Raw genomic sequence first — 16,624 nt, 5'->3', positions numbered from 1 at the left:
GAATAAAAGCCAGCTGATGGAGCTGGTTGTTTTTTAGTTTAATAGAAGAAAAATAACCTTTTAGCTTGATGCCCAGTGTTAGTTTTAAGAGTCAAAGTACCACAACATCAGCAAAGAAATATGAAAAGTCCTGTTTTAATAAAAGTGCATAAGTTTTCTCAGCAAAAATGTACTTAAAGTATCAAAAGTAAAAATGTTCCTGCTTAGAAATGGCCCCTGTCAAGATTCAAGATTCAGCTTCTTTGTTATTATACTAAATAGGACTGCACAACTGTTGACCCCTCCACACTGCACACGTTCACACAGCACAAATGTACAAATAAATTAAAACTAAATTAGAAAAAAGCCATGAACTCCTTCCGTTTTTCTTCTTTTCCTTTGTGAATAATTCATATAGTCTGACCGAAACGGTTCTTCAGATTAAACCATGTGAGAAGTTTTAAGTTTGTCTTTGGTGGAAATGTGAATAGTTCAGAGACATGAGGGGCTCACAAGACCAAACTGTTTGGAATCACAGGTTGAATGGATGACAGGAAACTGGTGACTGTATGTCAGGTAAAAAAGGTGCAGTAAAAAAGCACAATACAAATGTAATAAAACTGAAGTATAAAGTGAATTTACAGTAGTTGAGTAAAAGTACTCAGTTACCTTCCAGCACTACTTACAGGGATCACAGATCAGTGTTGGGACCTTTCCACTCCCCTTTATTTTCTGCAGTTTCCGGTCACTGCTGCTACAGGGCGCTGCTCATCTGAAGACTCCAGAGAGAGGAGAGAGTTGGGGACTCTCCTGCAGACAGGCAGAGGAAGAGTGAATCCTCTTGCTCCATGTCTGTACTCTCTGGTGAGTCTCAAGCAGTGTGGGGCTGAGCCACTAGTCAGACATGGGAGTGCAAAGCACTGGGGTGAGGATTTGTAACTCACACATCTCTGTGTTTATCTTCAGGATAGAACTGAGGGCTGGTGTTATCTTGTACCACACGTGCTTTCAACTAAAATCTATAAACTGCACAAGCTCTAAATGGGCTGATTCTTGTGGAGCTTTGTCTCCAGTTACAGCCCAGCAAAATTTTGTTCAACTAATACAAACCAGTAAATGGAGAATGTTTTAATGTCTGTCATTTGTAAAGCAGCTATCGACCAAATTAAGCCTGGAATCCATCTGCTATGGAGTCTCTGTTTTTATTGTCAGAAATGATCAAAGTCTGCAACAACACATCTGCTACACCTGTGACATCACAAAATGAAGGTATCTAAGTGGCTGCCTATTTCTCATGGACCCACTTCAACCCCACTACCACAGACAGAAGGTCGCTGACACTGCTGGAGAAAAACTGACTGAAGAACATGAAAGGCTGCATGTGGTCTTGGAGCTGTTTCTAGTTCAGAGCTCTGTGGGGTTTATGTTGCTGTCGGTGGAGTGGTTGGACTGGATCAAACGGGTCACAGGTCCAAGTGCAGTCCAGAGTCTGGACCACGCAGAGAAGCTGGGCTGGGAAAGGTGAGTATAAAAAATACTAGAAAGTCCTTTTCAGTCAGAGGTGAAACCTTCTGCAACCCCTGCAGTCTGTCTCCTGTATCAGCAACACCTATGACTCCACATCTCATCAGCTGCCCTTCGGCGGCTGTAGTCTGTCCATCAGATGGTTTTAGGACCAACATGAACCAACAGACATGAAGAGGTTTAAGTTACTGAAATGTTGGATTCAGCATGAAGATTATTATTCATGTTCAAAAATGACACATGTCAGAACGCCTTCTTAATGAGACCAAAATTAGAAGAGCACAGGTTCATAAATAGAAACACTGAACACGAAATCAGACACAAACATTCACAGTATGTCTCTTACAGCAGAACCACATGTTTTTACATAACTGCGTTTAATGTCTCTGTTAACTGGACCTCTCCTCTCAGCTCCAACATTACTGTCAGACTGTCCTGTAAAACAACAAGCCCATAGGTCATCTGTGCTGGTTATCATGTCCCATAGTGTTGCTAGGCGACATCTAGTGGCTGTACTAATTATGACAGGAGCAAAGGGAAAAGTGCAGTGTCATACTATTAAAGCGACAACATCCACGTCAGGAGGAGGTTGGGGTGAATGGATGGGTCAACAAAACACCGGAATATGATACAGGAGAGCGGTGTTCAATTTCCATGTGACGGTAGCAGTTTATGTTGCCTGTTCACCCAACACCCAAACCAGCCTTTCCAGGTCTCCAGCTTCCCTTAACCCTCTGCCTCCTCTGTTCAGTCGCTGGTCTGCTGGTCAGTCATTCAACCCTCTCTCCCCCCAACCTTCAGTCCCCTCTCAGCTCCGCCCTGCCAGTCACCTGCTCTCCCCTCATGGGTTAAATGCATTATATTCACGTTCAACATCACATAGGTTAAAAACAGAAACCAGGTCATTTTTGCTTTGGAATAAGGAGAAGTCATATTTTTAAGATCTTCAATTGTCATCTTTTTGTTGCGATAACACACATATACTGTAAAGTCAGTGACAACAACAACCAATAGAGTGCATACAGGGCAGTGAAGTAACAAACAAGACATGAGGTGAGGAAACAAAATATTTGAACTACTTGACAAAAGGACTTAGCTAGATTGACATGTGGTGTTCTACTTGAAAATTAATAAGTAAAAAATAAAATGACAGAAAAGCTTTTCCCTCCCTTCCCTTTGTGAAGCTCAACAGGGAAACTATTCAGAGCTGAACTTCAGGACCTTTAAGTCCAGAGACACTGATGATGCTCTGTCAGATCCAGAGGAACACACAGGGATAATGGTGGACTGGACTCTGTGAGTGACAGTGGAGCTGTTCTCAAATCAGTTCAGACTGCAGCACTGAGAGTCATCTCCACTTCTTCTGATTCCTCCACTGCTGGATGAAGCTCTCCTCTCCACCTCCACCTCCTGGTAACATGGACCAGTCAGAGCCTCTCTACACACAAGCCGCTGCTTCAAGGTCTGTGGATCATCAGGACACAGACACACACACACACGCAAACACACACACACACACACACACACATGGAGGCTGTCACTGAGTGTCTCTACATGAAACATATGACAGATTGACAGGTTCAGATCAGATCTGATGGTTGGACAGTTTGATGAATGAGGACCACAGTCTCTGTCCATCTGTGAGGCTGTCAGCTGTAATCAGCTTCATTTCCTGTAGACATGAACACAACAGTTGTCTTTACATCAACTCAGACACATGATCACAACAAGTTTCTGGCTGCTCTGATTGGCTGACTGTTGTCTCTCTTTCTGTCTTTCTGTCCAATCCTGGAGTCTGTCACCATTCTCCTCTCACAGCTTCAGTGAGGAAAGCAGCCACTGAGGAGGTTGGAGCTTCACAGGAAACACTGGAACTTTGCTCTGATATTAACTGTGATTAATACAATACTACTGAAAGCTGCATGGACTGTCTCCACCTCTCTACTGACCTCAGAGTCTCCAGTCTGCAGTCTGGACTCCTCATGAGATCACGGAGCTCCTCCAGGTCTGAATCCTTCAGTTTCTGGTTCTCACTCAGGTCCAGTTCTCTCAGATGGGAGGGGTTGGACTTCAGAGCTGAGACCAGAGAAGCACAGCTGATCTTTGACAAACTGCAGTCCCTCAATCTGAATAAAGAATAAGACAGATAAGATGTAGATAAAATGACATGATGATAATCAATCAGATATGTCCTAATCAATGATCTTAGAGTGACTTTGTCCTTCTGTTGTTGTGGATCATCATCATGTCAGTAAATTAAATGAGCTGAAACTGAAGAATCATTCTCAGTCTGAGAGAAGAACAACTGGAAACATGAGACAACGACTATTTACAATGTCATTCATTCATTCATTCAAAGTCAATGGATTCAACTTCTGTGTAAAGCTTAGTTAGTTGTGGATTAAAGATACGAGATCAGCAACAGTGAACTGACCCTAGAGTCTCCACTCTACAGTCTGGACTCCCCAGAAAACCACACAGATCCTTCACTCCTGGGTCCTGCAGGTCGTTATAGCTCAGGTCCAGGTGTCTCAGATGGGAGGGGTTGGACTTCAGAGCTGAGACCAGAGAAGCACAGCTGATCTCTGACAAACTGCAGCCCCTCAATCTGAATAAAGAATAAAAGATGTGACTTAAGGAGTTCCTCCTTGAAACCACAGTCAGAAAAACAGCTCTCATTATAACATGCTGCTCCTTCAATAAAGACGTAGTAACTCCACCTCTTCAATTCTGCCAGCTCCACCTGTGGCTCCACTGTTTATAAATATACAGTATATAAAATTCACCAGTTTGTGCAGTGGCAGAGACACAGACACCTGGGGCCACATGCATAATACTCTGTGTAGATTCATGACTAAAATGATGTATACATTCCTTTATTGAGAATTATATAGGAGTGCGTTCGCATGATTCCATTTTATAAATTCCACTCATTTCATCATCAATTAGCCATAAATGGATGAAGAAACTCCCTTAATCCATCAGTTTGCAGACAAAAACACTCTCTGTGCCACCAGTTGTCAGGCACACAAAAGAAAGACGAGAAATAGGCTCAATTTCACCAGTTGTTGGTCAGATTACAAACAGGAGCTCATCAGTTTACTTTACAGTTTTCAATAATAATAAACACAGTTTATAATAACTCCAACGGTAAAGTCCTGTTTTACTTTGAACTTCATTTGTCGGAAGACATTTTCATGAGGCTCCAGACAGGTGTCCAAAATTATGATTATAAAAATTAAAATAGTATGGAAACATTTCACAGAATGACTCTCCATAACTAATGAGGATACGCTATTAATCAAAGCAAAAGGAAACACTGACAAAACAAAACACATGAAAACAAACACAATTATTTGTGTTTATGAACTGTCAAATTCTTATAAAACTTATAATGATAATAATAAATTCGAGCTCTTTGAAGTTGTCTGTTTTGTTTTATGTTAAACTCTGTGTCTCCTCTTTATCTTGCATTTTCACTTCACTATATCTAACTTGGCTGCTCTAAAAAACCATGTGTATGCATGGTCAAAAGAAGGTGTGAGGTGAGCACAGTATTACCACACATTCTGTGTTAATAAATACCAATATGCCCCTATCCACAGAGTTCAAATATTTAACACAGTGAAACCTGAAGTGCTGAAAGAGCCCGTTGCTATGACAACTTGGGTTTGAATATTGGAGTTGGTACAAAGATCACAGAGCCTTTTAAAAGTGTTGGGAGCACCAGCTATTGATTATAGATTAGTCATGGTCTGGTATATTGAATGTGTTTCTGCTATTTAAAAAAGTCATGAGGTGAAACTTGAAGAGAAATAGTTACTGGACTAAAACCAGAGAAGAAGAAAACAGACTTTACCATGAAGATCCTCAGTGTGGATCAGTATAATATCGACCTGCAGGTCAGAGTCAACACAACTTTCACATCATATTCATCACAACACAGAAATAAAACATGGAATCTGACCTCAGAGTCTCCAGTCTACAGTGTGGACTCTCCAGAAAACCACACAGACCCTTCACTCCTGAATCCTGCAGGTGGTTTTCACTCAGGTCCAGGTTTCTCAGATGGGAGGGGTTGGACTTCAGAGCTGAGCCCAGAGAAGCACAGCTGATCTTTGACAAACTGCAGAGACTCAATCTGAATAAAGAATAAAAGACGTAGATAAAATGACTGATAATCAATCAGATATGTCCTAATCAATGATCTTTGTCTAAAATGAGTAGAATGACTTATTGTGACTTATAGTGACTTATTGTGCATCATCATCATCATGTCAGCCACCTACGCACATCATCCAAATGTCAGCACAACACTCATGCACCTGTTGTGAACACAGGTAGATCAGCTGCTGCTGACCTCAGTACAGTCTGTAGTCAGAGGAGAATTTGAGAATTCAGATCTGTTTAGTCTGTTCCCTCTCTGACACTACAGACATCAGCACAGAAAAAAACGTAAGACATTTATTGAGCTGATGTTCACTGAACGAGGAAGTAGAATTCACCTGATTCTCACACGAACCCCCCAGTGAGGAGCAGACTGAGTGAGGATGGGGTTAATGAAGGTCACAGAACAGGACTTGAAGAGAACAGAACTGAGATCAGCTCAGTTCAGGTAACAGGGACCAGGCTGATCTACCAACAAAAGCCCTATAGCCACCCTCCCCTGGAGCTCAGGTTTCAGAACAGGCTGCTCTACCTCTGCTGCCAGCTCTGTATATCTGAGCTGTGTCCTCTCATAGGCGGTTTCTACTGCGTCCACCCATGGTACTGTCAACTCCACAACATACACAACCTGCTGTGGTTCTGACCACAACACAACATCTGGTTTCAGATCAGTGGCAGCTGTCTCCTGAGGAACTAGGAGCCGTTTTCCTGGAACTCCTCTGATTGGCCAGTCTGTTGCCTTCAGCTGCATCATGCTTGTTCAAAGATGCTTCCTGAGTCATTCAGCTTCACCAACAAATAAAATCCATCTTGTCTCCTTTTGCCTCCAGTGAGTTCACCTCCGAGCTCTTACTCTCAGCAGCTGCTGGGAGACACCTCAGCACCTGGTGATGCTTCCAGGTGTGTCGGCCTGGACACAGGCTTGTTTTACCCCCAATAGAAACAGGCCACATGAAGCTACACCTGAACATAGAGGACATGCTGGGTCCTCACCTGTTTATTCACTATTATTTTGGGGAGATGGGAGCAGGTCATAAATCGCTCCCAGCATGAATCTAATCCTTCGTGCCTCCATGTCCCAGGTGAGTTTCCTCTTTTCTACACTTTCCCACCTCAGCCACTGGTCCTGCTTTGATCTGGTTTGTGTTGCAGTCTGAAGGTCAGTGGCTTCAGATGATTCTGCAGTGTTGACATGAACACAGAACAACAGCTGCAATATTTGTTGGCTAAAGAGAGCTGCAGTTTTGGTCATGTTCAAATCAGCAGCAGCAGCAGAAGATCTGTGAGACTGTTGCAGTTTGATACTCATCAACTTTCAGATTTTAAGATCAAACTCTGTAAATTCTCTGCTGCTCTGAATCACAAACACTATGACTTCTCTCACCCAGGGGCGGAGTGGGACACTTCATTTTACCAGTAGATCACAAGTCCCAGCTGTTTATAACACACAAAGACAAACAGCAGCTAATACAAGCTGCAATAGGACTGCCCAAAAACTAGCAGCTAGTTATAGAAGCCAAATTTGTCTTTCCTCCTCCAGTATTTGTTCTTTTTAATTCCAACCTTCTCTGCTCCACCTTTCTTCTTCTCTTTCTGCTGCTGCTTCAAACCAATGTGAACAGTGAACACACACGTTCCCTGGATAACACCAACATGTTTCTGATAACTCTGTACCAGCCCTACTTCATACCTGTTATTGGTCATCAGTTGACCAATCACAGTTCGAGGCACTCTAGGTTGTACCACCATAGTAGGGATTGCTCATTTATCCCCCCTACTGCAAATATAGATTTGGTAGCTTCGGGGAGAGACAAGACGCTGCGAGGCTCAGTTTAGGTGCAGCAAGGTAGACCACTTTTATATAAAACAATATTGTTAGTCTACATAATAATCAGTTCAGCCCCGGCCCCGAAACAGTCCCCCACTGCTGGTCTCATCTTCCTTCTTTCTCTTCAGTTTTTTAAAATCCTCACACAGAAATCCTGACAATGTACCAACCAATGAAAAACTGGAACTTAAGAGATTTGAACTAAATATAAAACTACAGAAGCTACAGTAAGCAAACTGACCCCAGAGTCTCCAGTCTACAGTTTGGACTCTTCAGTCCAGCACCCAGCAGCTTCACTCCTGAATCCTGCAGGTCCCTGTTTCCACCCAGGTCCAGGTCTCTCAGATGGGAGGGGTTGGATTTCAGAGCTGAGGCTATGACTTCACAGTGAGTTGCTGAGAGTCGACAATCAAGTCTGTGATGAGAAACAATATAAAATGTGTCAGAATAAGAGAATTTGTAATAAAATACACTGAAGTTAAAATGCATATGATGAAGAAAGATGAGAATGTGAAAAACTGTGTTTATCTGTATTTGACTCAACTACTAATCTAATCTACTGATTGATCATTATAATGATCATGTCTGGACTCACCGAGCCTTTCTGCAGTTCCTCACAGCTGGGATCAGTCTCCGTCGTCCTTCCTCTGATGTGTTGTATGTGTCCAGGTCCAACTCATCCAGAACCTCCTCTGACATCTGCAGCATGTAGGCCAGAGCTGAGCAGTGGATCTCAGAGAGTTGCTCATCTGATCTGGTCTCTGACTTCAGGAACTCTTGGATCTCCTGATGAACTGAGTCGTCCTTCATCTCCATCAGGCAGCAGAAGATGTTGATGCTTCTTTCAGGAGAGATTTCATCACTGTTCATCTCCTTCAGGTTGTTGATGGCTCTCTGGATGGTTTCTGCACTGTTCTCTGTCTGACCCAGCAGACCTCTTAAGAGTCTCTGGTTGGATTCCACAGAGAGGCCATGAAGGAAGCGAACAAACAGGTCCAGGTGACCATTTTCAATTTCAAGGGATTTCTCCATGGCTGCCATCAGGAAGATATCCAGGACCTTTGTGTTCCTGTTGGTGTGAATGTTGTAATAATCCCAATATTCTACCAGGAAGTCCTCCAGGGTTGAATCAACATGTTGTTCTCCAAGGAAGTTCTCCAGGACTTCTATGTTCTTGTTGGTGTGACTGTTGCAATAATCCCAGTCTTTTCCCAGAAAGTTCTCCAGGACCTTTCCCTTGCTGTTGGTGTAACAGTGGAACATGTAGACTGCAGCCAGAAACTCCTGAATGCTCAGATGAACAAAGCAGTAAACTGTTTTCTGGAAAATCACACTCTCTCTTTTGAAGATCTCAGTACAGAGTCCTGAGTACACTGAGGCCTCTGTGACATCAAGACCACATTGTTCCAGATCTTCTTGGTAGAAAATGATGTTTCCTTTCTCCAGATGTTCAAATGCCAGCCTCCCCAGCTTCAGAAGAACTTCCCTGTCAGCCTCCATCAGCTCCTGTGGACTTGTCTCATGTCCCTCATCATACTTGAGCTTCTTCCTCTTTGTCTGAACCAGCAGGAAGTGTGAGTATAGGTCAGTCAGGGTCTGGGGAAGCTCTCCTCTCTGGTCTGTAGTCAACATGTGCTCCAGAACTGTAGCAGTGATCCAGCAGAAGACTGGGACTTGACACATGATGTGGAGGCTCCTAGACATTTTAATGTGTGAGATGGTTCTGCTGGACAGTTCTTCATCACCAGTTCTCCTCCTGAAGTACTCCTCCTTCTGAGAGTCAGTGAAGCCTCGTACTTCTGTTACCCTGTCAACACATGAAGGAGGGATCTGATTGGCTGCTGCAGGTCTGGAAGTCATCCAGACGAGAGCTGAGGGAAGCAGATTCCCCTGGATGAGGTTTGTCAGCAGCAGGTTGACTGATGACTTCTGTTTGACATCAGAAACAACCTCCCTGTTGTTGAAATCCAGTGAAGGTCTGCTTTCATCCAGGCCATCGAAGATGAACAGAACTTTACAGACAGCGAGCTGCTCTGCTGTGACCTTCTGTAATGTTGGATGGAAAACATGGAGCAGCCTGAGAAGACTGTACTGTTCCTCTCTGACCAGGTTCAGCTCCCTGAACGAAAGCAGAACCAGCAGACTGACATCTTGGTTCTCCAAGCCCTCTGCCCAGTCCAGAGTGAACTTCTGCACTGAGAAGGTTTTTCCAACGCCAGCAACACCGTTGGTCAAAACCACTCTGATGTGTCTCTGTTGGTCAGCTAAGGCTTTAAAGATGTCGTGGCACTTGATTGGAGTGTCATGGAGGGTCTTCATCTTGGAAGCTGTCTCCAGCTGCCTCACCTCATGTTGGGTATTAACCTCTTCACTCTGTCCCTCTGTGATGTAGAGCTCAGTGTAGATCCTGTTGAGGAGGGTTCCAACTCCTGTTCCATCACCTCCTTCAGTCACACGTTCACATCTGCTCCTCAGACTGATCTTATGTTGATCTAAAACCTCCTGCAGACCACTATCTGCTGAAAGAGAAGGGACAATGTCAGACTGAAGAAAGAGAATCTGAGAATCTGCTGAATATTTTCATCAGCTACAGAAAAACTAAAGACAAACAAAGAAAAGCTTTTTCATGTTGTGGTATTTATAATCATCTTAAACGTCATGCTGTGTGATATAACAACCGACACTGTAGAAAACAACAGGTCCTGGTTTCAGAAATGAAGACATCAGCAGACAGATGTTCAGTCTCACTTTGTACAGTGCCGGTCTGACTGGCTGTCTGCAGTCCAGGTCTTCTTCTGGGTCTTTTTCCACACTGGGCACAGGAGGGGTCTCCTGAAGAACCAGACTGGTCCCAGTATGAGGTGAAGCACTGTCTGCAGGACCAGTGTCCACAGCTGGTAGACACTGGATCCTCCAGGACGTCCTGACACAGAGCACAGCAGGACAGCTGCTCCTCCACAGAGACACCAGTCCTCTTCCTCCCTCTGTGAAGACATTTCTTTATCACTGACATGTCACAGTCAAATATGTCTTATAACTGAATGATTTCCAGGCAAGTTTACAGTAGAAACAATCTCTTACTGTGGCTCTGAGGGTCCAGGTTCATTGCTGAAGTACAGAGGTTCATCTTTGGACCAGTCACTCTTCATAGACAGACAGCTGGGTCCTGGACACTCTGCTCTCAGTCTGTGGTTCTAACCTCTGCAAACACAAACACGTTCCACATCCATATCACATCGATCACTGATCAATTCTCTGATGACAGAGTCATTGTGGGAACTTTCAGCTGACTTCCTGCAGTCACATCACCATCCAGCACCACACACTGTACTGAAGGATGGAAGCAACACACCAACATCCATAAACAACACTGTTGTGTCAGTCAGTCATTAAATGTGTCTCCAGCTGTGGATGACCTGTCTCAGATCAGCTCTAAAGAAGCAGAGTTATAAAAAGGTAAGATGAGAGGATCAGATGTCTGTGACACTGCCACTGCAACAAATGAAGACAAAACAACATCATGCACTCTGCAGAGAGTTACATCTGCACAAATATCAGTCAATTTCATTAAATTCAATTATTTATTTATTTCAGTCCATATACGTATAAAACACACAAAAATTAAAAAAAAAAATCAATATTGGCTGAAAAGGTGTAGGCTGAAGCTAGAGCATATTGTACCTACCCTCTCTACATCATGTCATATGAATCGGCGACACTCAATACAGGTCAGTGTGTAGTCACACAAAACAGAAACAAGGAGAAGCAAAACAGAAAGAAAATTTTCACCACCATGATTGACCAAAAAAATGAAAAGAAAAACTAAAATGAATTTCAAAAAAGGCTTGCACTGCTACATTTATGCAACCTTAATAATCATAATAGTTTTATATTTATTTATCACCATGTTTTTAAATTTATTTATTTTTTATTTACCAAGTGAAGTACACATTCTTAATTCATTGTCACAAACCGTCCACAGGTTTCCCCCTTTGACTGATAAGTTTGTCCTGACTGCAGGGGGCATGAGTCGTATGATACTCCTCCGATCACTAGGGGGGAGCAATGGAGGGCCAAGGCTGCCTGGAGATAATTAAAAGCCCCAAAAGCACAGCTGCTAATTGGAACTCATACAACTTAATGTTCTGTTTTTTCTGTCGAAATCTTTTTGGAAATTACGAAGCATGCAGAGATGAACACTGGAAAATAAATGCATCAAAACAGCAAAGCATTGGCAAGGACTTGACATTGTAGCAGCTGATGTGTAGGACTCAGTCTGTACAAATAAAGTCAAAACTGCTTCGTTTGTGATAACTGGGATAAGACGGGTTGCTTCATCTTGGATCGGAGGGGTTCGCTGCGGCGAATTTGCCACCCTACATCCGAGTCATCGATCTTCTACTCGTTTGATTGGAGCTGCTCTGGAGCTAGCCTACTGGAGGGATTCCGGGACACAAAGCATCAGAGATCAGGATGCCAGACCGCCTATGCCAGCCAGTGTTTGATGATATGTGCAGCCTAGACACAAATATGTAAATGGCCATTGTAAATTTGTGAGCACACATTAATATGAAGCATAAATCCAATGCATTAGTTGCAACCGTTTCAAATAAACCATGGTGGTAAGACGTATCGTTTGCGGATGTAACTAACTTTGAGTGGGCTGTATAGGACACTGATTTAATATAAATATGGAAGAGGAAAATGCCAAATCTGGCAACGCACTCACTGATCATAAACTGAGACTGAGCCTGAGCCTGATGGGGTTGCAAGGGAACTGGAAACGGGCCCTGTGAAAAAAACGTACTCTAAAACTAACACCTAATCTCTGGAAAAAATTTGACAATTTGCAAAAGGAAAGAAAGACTACATTAAACACACTGTCTAAGCTAAAACAATCACTGACTTGATGAATGATAAAGACTATGTAAATGATGTGAAATGTACATTTGACAAGTTTAAGGTGTGAAGTAAAACTAATACATGTGACTCTGTTGGGGTTATTACCTAAAGATGAAGCAACAAAACATTAAGTTTAGTTTGAAGCAAAAATGTTAAATGTCAGTGACTTTATTGCTGATGTGAGTAAGTAGTTGTCTTAAACTGAAAGTTGCCCTGCTGATGTTGACAGTGTCAATGATAATGAGAAAGTTGGTGTTGAACCTCATGACAGCATTTCAAATGTTGAGTCAAATACCTCCAGTAAACGGCTAAGTCCCAATTGTCCCAAAAGTGGCAAATCTATCTCTTCATCTAAACGCATTAAAGGTGAGGAGGATAAGTTTGCACTCATGGCTTGCGCTGCTGCTTTAAAGGAGAAGTATGCTTTGGAGGAGAAAGCTGAGTTCTTAAGGAGGACAAAAGAACAGCTTGAGCTGGACACTGTAATAGCAGTCGCTGGTGCTAGGTTAGCAGTTCTCCCGACTGGTGAAAGTAGCATTGTTTCAATTGGACAAACTTAAAGGCATGTCCATATCTCTCGACCTACATGGCAAAAAATATGAGCCTCAGAATGAGCAGTCCACGCAACAGCATATGTTTCTTCGGTCGGTACAAAGCAATATTCAGTCATTGGTGGAAAAGGCAGTCACATCTGATCACCACAGTCTCAAGGATGCACCTCAAGATAGTAAGCAGGATAATGCCAAATCTCAACAGAATAGACAAACATTTTATAATCGTCTAGAGGGGCAAATGGAGCTGGAAATTATAAAAACCTCTCTACCATCTCAAGGCAATAATCAAACATCAGGACACCTCTACAGTTTGCTGCAGCAACAAAATGAGATAACAGTACTCATCATTCAGTTCCTACCTCACAGGGAAATTTCTTTTTGATGGAGATTCTCTGCAGTTCAAACCTTTTATAAAGGCCTTTAAGCATTATGTGCAAGCAAAAACTAACAATAAAAGGGACAACCAAGGGATCTTGTATGCAGCTGCCTTCATATGATTTCAGACAGAGGTTACACTGTCGCCAAGCATCTGCTCAGGGAGCATTTTGGAAACGGATTAAAGGTAACAGAAGCTGTCTTGAATGTTGTCCACTTGTGAATAATCTTTCTCACTGTAGAATGATGGACTTCAAATTGTTTGGAAATGGCCTTATAATATTTCCCAGATTGATGGGCAGCAACAATTGCTTCTCTAGCATCATTGCTAATGTCTTTCCTCCTTGGCATTGTGTTAAAACACACCTGAATGCTCCAGACCAGCAAACCGTCAAAACATCTGCTTTTATAGAGGTGGTCACACTTGCTGATGATCAATAAATCAAGGGCATTTGATTAGCAGCACCTGGCTGGCACTTACCCTCTTAATTCCTATGGAAGCAGTAAGGGTGTACTTAATTTTTCACCTATTGCTTCTGCATTTTGGCCTATTTTTTGTTAAATAAATAATGACACAGTGTAATATGTCATGTGTTATTGTTTATCTGAGGTTGCATTTGCCTAATATTAAATAACAAATTTAAAGTAAAATGGATAAAGAATGTCTTGAAAGTCTTGAGAACATTATCACAAACAATATTTTGAATAAACCGAGTGGCCTTTAACTTTTACATTTTCAAATTACCTTGTTTTTGTCGAAATTTTATCATCAAGCCCTCTTAGCCTGGAAACTATGTTACAAACACATAAAGCAATCATTTGAAATAATGGAGACATAACTGCTAGGAATAAATCTTAATGTATTTATGTAGGTGATCTCTTTGATACCAATGGCTAACTGTTGAGTTATGAACAATTACCTCTTACAAAATATTTTCCTGTAACATCTAAAGAATTTAATTATGTGATGAAAACTATCCATAATGGTCTTACCCATTTAATGAAAAGTCATCTTCAATTTCAAGAGGTACTAAGAATCTTGATGATAAGTGGTATTGACATTATGAATATTAGTTGGTTGATTCAGTATGCCTTTAGATTATGTTGTTTCTCATTATATCCTTTTATATCGTTTATCGCTTATATTTATTTTATTTCTATTCAGCACATGTTTATATTTCCTGTACACGAGTACATTTTTCAACGAAGATTTAAAAAAAAAAACACACAGTTACAGAGACAGTTTGGACTTTCAAAGGTTTGTAGCAGGTCTCTTACTGTGAGTCTGAGGGTCCAGGTTCATTACTGAAGTACAGAGGTTCATCTTTGGACCAGTCACTCTTCATAGACAGACAGCTGGGTCCTGGAGCCTCTGCTCTGTCCTCCTCTTCCTCCATGCAATCATTCATCTTCAGGACTTAAGTCAGTCTTTGGGGAAGACCAGTAACTCTGACTCACACACACAAGAATCAGGACAAACAAGCTGCAAGAGACACATCCAAGTGTGCAGTATAATAAAGTCAACCCGGTCAGTTCTCTTGGCTCATTTGTAGGTTTCATATTATTCAGCTCATCACAACGTTGAGTCAAACTGTTGATTTTGACTAAGACATAGGCCCTGTTCAGACCTGCTATTAACCTGAGCGATCCCATCACATAGGGAGGTGGTCTGGGCCACATGTGCCCACATTATTCTAGCAGTGAGAACCTTTTTATACACAGTCTACGGTGAGAACGTAAATGCGTCCTGGTCACATTGAAAGACCGCCTACTCTAGTGACGTCCTCTGCCACAGGCTAATGAGTCCCGTAAGTTCCATAATAAACCCAGAACATTTTCGGTATTTATATATACTTTTTTTCTCACTATTTCTACTGGATAAAACCTGATTTTACTACAAAGCACAGATGTACTCAGAGCCGACCACTTGGGATTAGATCATAATACATCCATGCTTTTTCTGCGTATGTTCCCGGCGAGCAATTCTTATGGGAAAGAATGGGCGCCATTTTTTAATTCGGTATCCTGTTCTTATAATACATCCAATGGTCCGATCTGTCAGGACGCATATTAATACCATGAACAGGGCCGGACTCTTTTTCCCTCCACGGTCCACAGGGACAAACTAACTCAAGAGACTTTGACAGTAAAATAATATTAATGTAAACACTCACCTGCCTCAGCCTTCAGTTTCCCTCCTCCTGCCCCCTCCAGTTAAAATAGTCTAAAATCACTGCACACTTTCACTTTCAGCTGCACCTCCCCTCTGCAGCTAGTGTTTATTAAAAATAATTTTGACATGTTCCAACAATCATTTATTTAAAAAAAAAAGACTCTACCGTTTTCAACTTTATATTAAAAAATATAAAAAAATTTAAATAATTGTGTGTTTTTTGTGATAAACCAAAAACAATAAAACATGAAAAATGTAAAAACAGAGCCATTTTTCGATTTTATTGTTGGAATTTTTTAAAAAAACACAAGACCTTCAAATATGAAAAAACATTTAAATTCCGGTGTTTAGAAATTCCTTTTTTTTTTTTTTTTCCTTGTTGAGAATGAAGAAAGGCAGTCAGGTGACACAGAAGTAAATGTAAATATTTAAGAATAAAAACCCAGGGGATGGCATGGACATTCTGTAACATTAAAAAGCACAGAAAGACAATGTTGGATTAAGATGAAACATATTTGATAAACAGTGTGTGATGAATCATTTACCTGCATAGCTTGAATTAATAACTGATTAATTAATATGTGGAAACACAATGCGGGCCTTCCCAGATAGTGTTGTCTAGTGTTGTCTCCACTGAGTCTGTCGAGTCTGTCAAGTCTTCAGTTTCCTTGTCTGATGCCACATGTTAGCCTACATTTGGATGGAGCCATGTGCAATACTAACACTGGTGTGACTAGTCTACTTACTGTTTGTTGACTGGGTGAAATGTTTTAAGTATTTTATTTTGTCTGGTCGTATGGTCATGCTGTTGGAGGATGACATGTTCACATGTTCACTCACTGTGAAAAAGTTTCCCTAAGAGGGCAATAAAGTATCTATTCTATTCTATTCACTGTTACCACGATTGTTCACCCTTTCATCGCTTCATATTCACCTACATGATAGAGCTAATGTTCAGGATCAGGCTCCAGTGAGCCGTCTGTAACTCAGTGTTTCAGCCTCTTCTTGTAGTGTAGTATTAGCTGATAGAGTGACACAACAGTTTGTTCATCATCACACAAAAAAGAAAAACATACTCACTCTGTACTAAAGACCTTTATAGCTCCTGCACAGCTGAGGATT

The 16,624-nt window shown here is 41.7% G+C and overlaps 1 protein-coding gene and 1 long non-coding RNA gene across 5 annotated transcripts; one reads left to right on the top strand and one right to left on the bottom strand.

The window, feature by feature from the left end:
• Positions 1 to 1,370: 1,370 nt before the first annotated feature.
• On the top strand, positions 1,371 to 3,459 carry LOC139637039 (uncharacterized). The gene is made up of 3 exons (XR_011694513.1): positions 1,371 to 1,500; positions 2,709 to 2,965; positions 3,322 to 3,459. It is a non-coding gene; the product is annotated as an uncharacterized lncRNA (long non-coding RNA).
• On the bottom strand, positions 2,807 to 16,528 carry LOC139636991 (protein NLRC3-like). 4 transcript variants are annotated; one of them, XM_071505444.1, is made up of 10 exons: positions 15,504 to 16,528; positions 14,608 to 14,812; positions 10,580 to 10,684; positions 10,247 to 10,482; positions 8,094 to 10,017; positions 7,740 to 7,913; positions 5,471 to 5,644; positions 3,938 to 4,111; positions 3,453 to 3,629; positions 2,807 to 2,939 (listed from the first exon to the last, which is right to left on the bottom strand). In XM_071505444.1, exons 2-10 carry the CDS (start codon positions 14,736 to 14,738, stop codon positions 2,852 to 2,854), a joined length of 3,183 nt encoding a protein of 1,060 aa, XP_071361545.1. In that variant the 5' UTR covers positions 14,739 to 14,812; positions 15,504 to 16,528; the 3' UTR covers positions 2,807 to 2,851. The 4 variants fall into 4 exon arrangements, with proteins under 4 accessions (XP_071361545.1, XP_071361546.1, XP_071361548.1 ...); XM_071505445.1 differs by having other exon boundaries at positions 8,094 to 10,014; positions 14,608 to 16,528; XM_071505447.1 differs by lacking the exon at positions 15,504 to 16,528 and having other exon boundaries at positions 10,580 to 10,699; positions 14,608 to 14,736.
• Positions 16,529 to 16,624: the final 96 nt, after the last annotated feature.

Source organism: Trachinotus anak, unplaced genomic scaffold, assembly GCF_046630095.1.
Source record: "Trachinotus anak isolate AG129_WGS33_773 ecotype Australia unplaced genomic scaffold, CSIRO_AGI_Tana_v1 ptg000019l, whole genome shotgun sequence".
In the NCBI taxonomy this organism is placed as follows: domain Eukaryota; kingdom Metazoa; phylum Chordata; class Actinopteri; order Carangiformes; family Carangidae; genus Trachinotus; species Trachinotus anak.
The sequence above is the reverse complement of the archived record's forward strand: the minus strand, read 5'-3'. Positions and strand labels throughout refer to the sequence as shown.

Coding starts and splice junctions, on each gene's coding strand:
- LOC139636991 (XM_071505444.1), bottom strand. CDS start 14,738: ATGAATGATTGCATGGAGGAAGAGGAGGACAGAGCAGAGGCTCCAGGA. Junction 10,018..10,246: donor TCAGACCGGCACTGTACAAA/GTGAGACTGAAC, acceptor CTTCTCTTTCAG/CAGATAGTGGTCTGCAGGAG. Junction 4,112..5,470: donor TGTAGACTGGAGACTCTGAG/GTCAGATTCCAT, acceptor TTCTTTATTCAG/ATTGAGGGGCTGCAGTTTGT.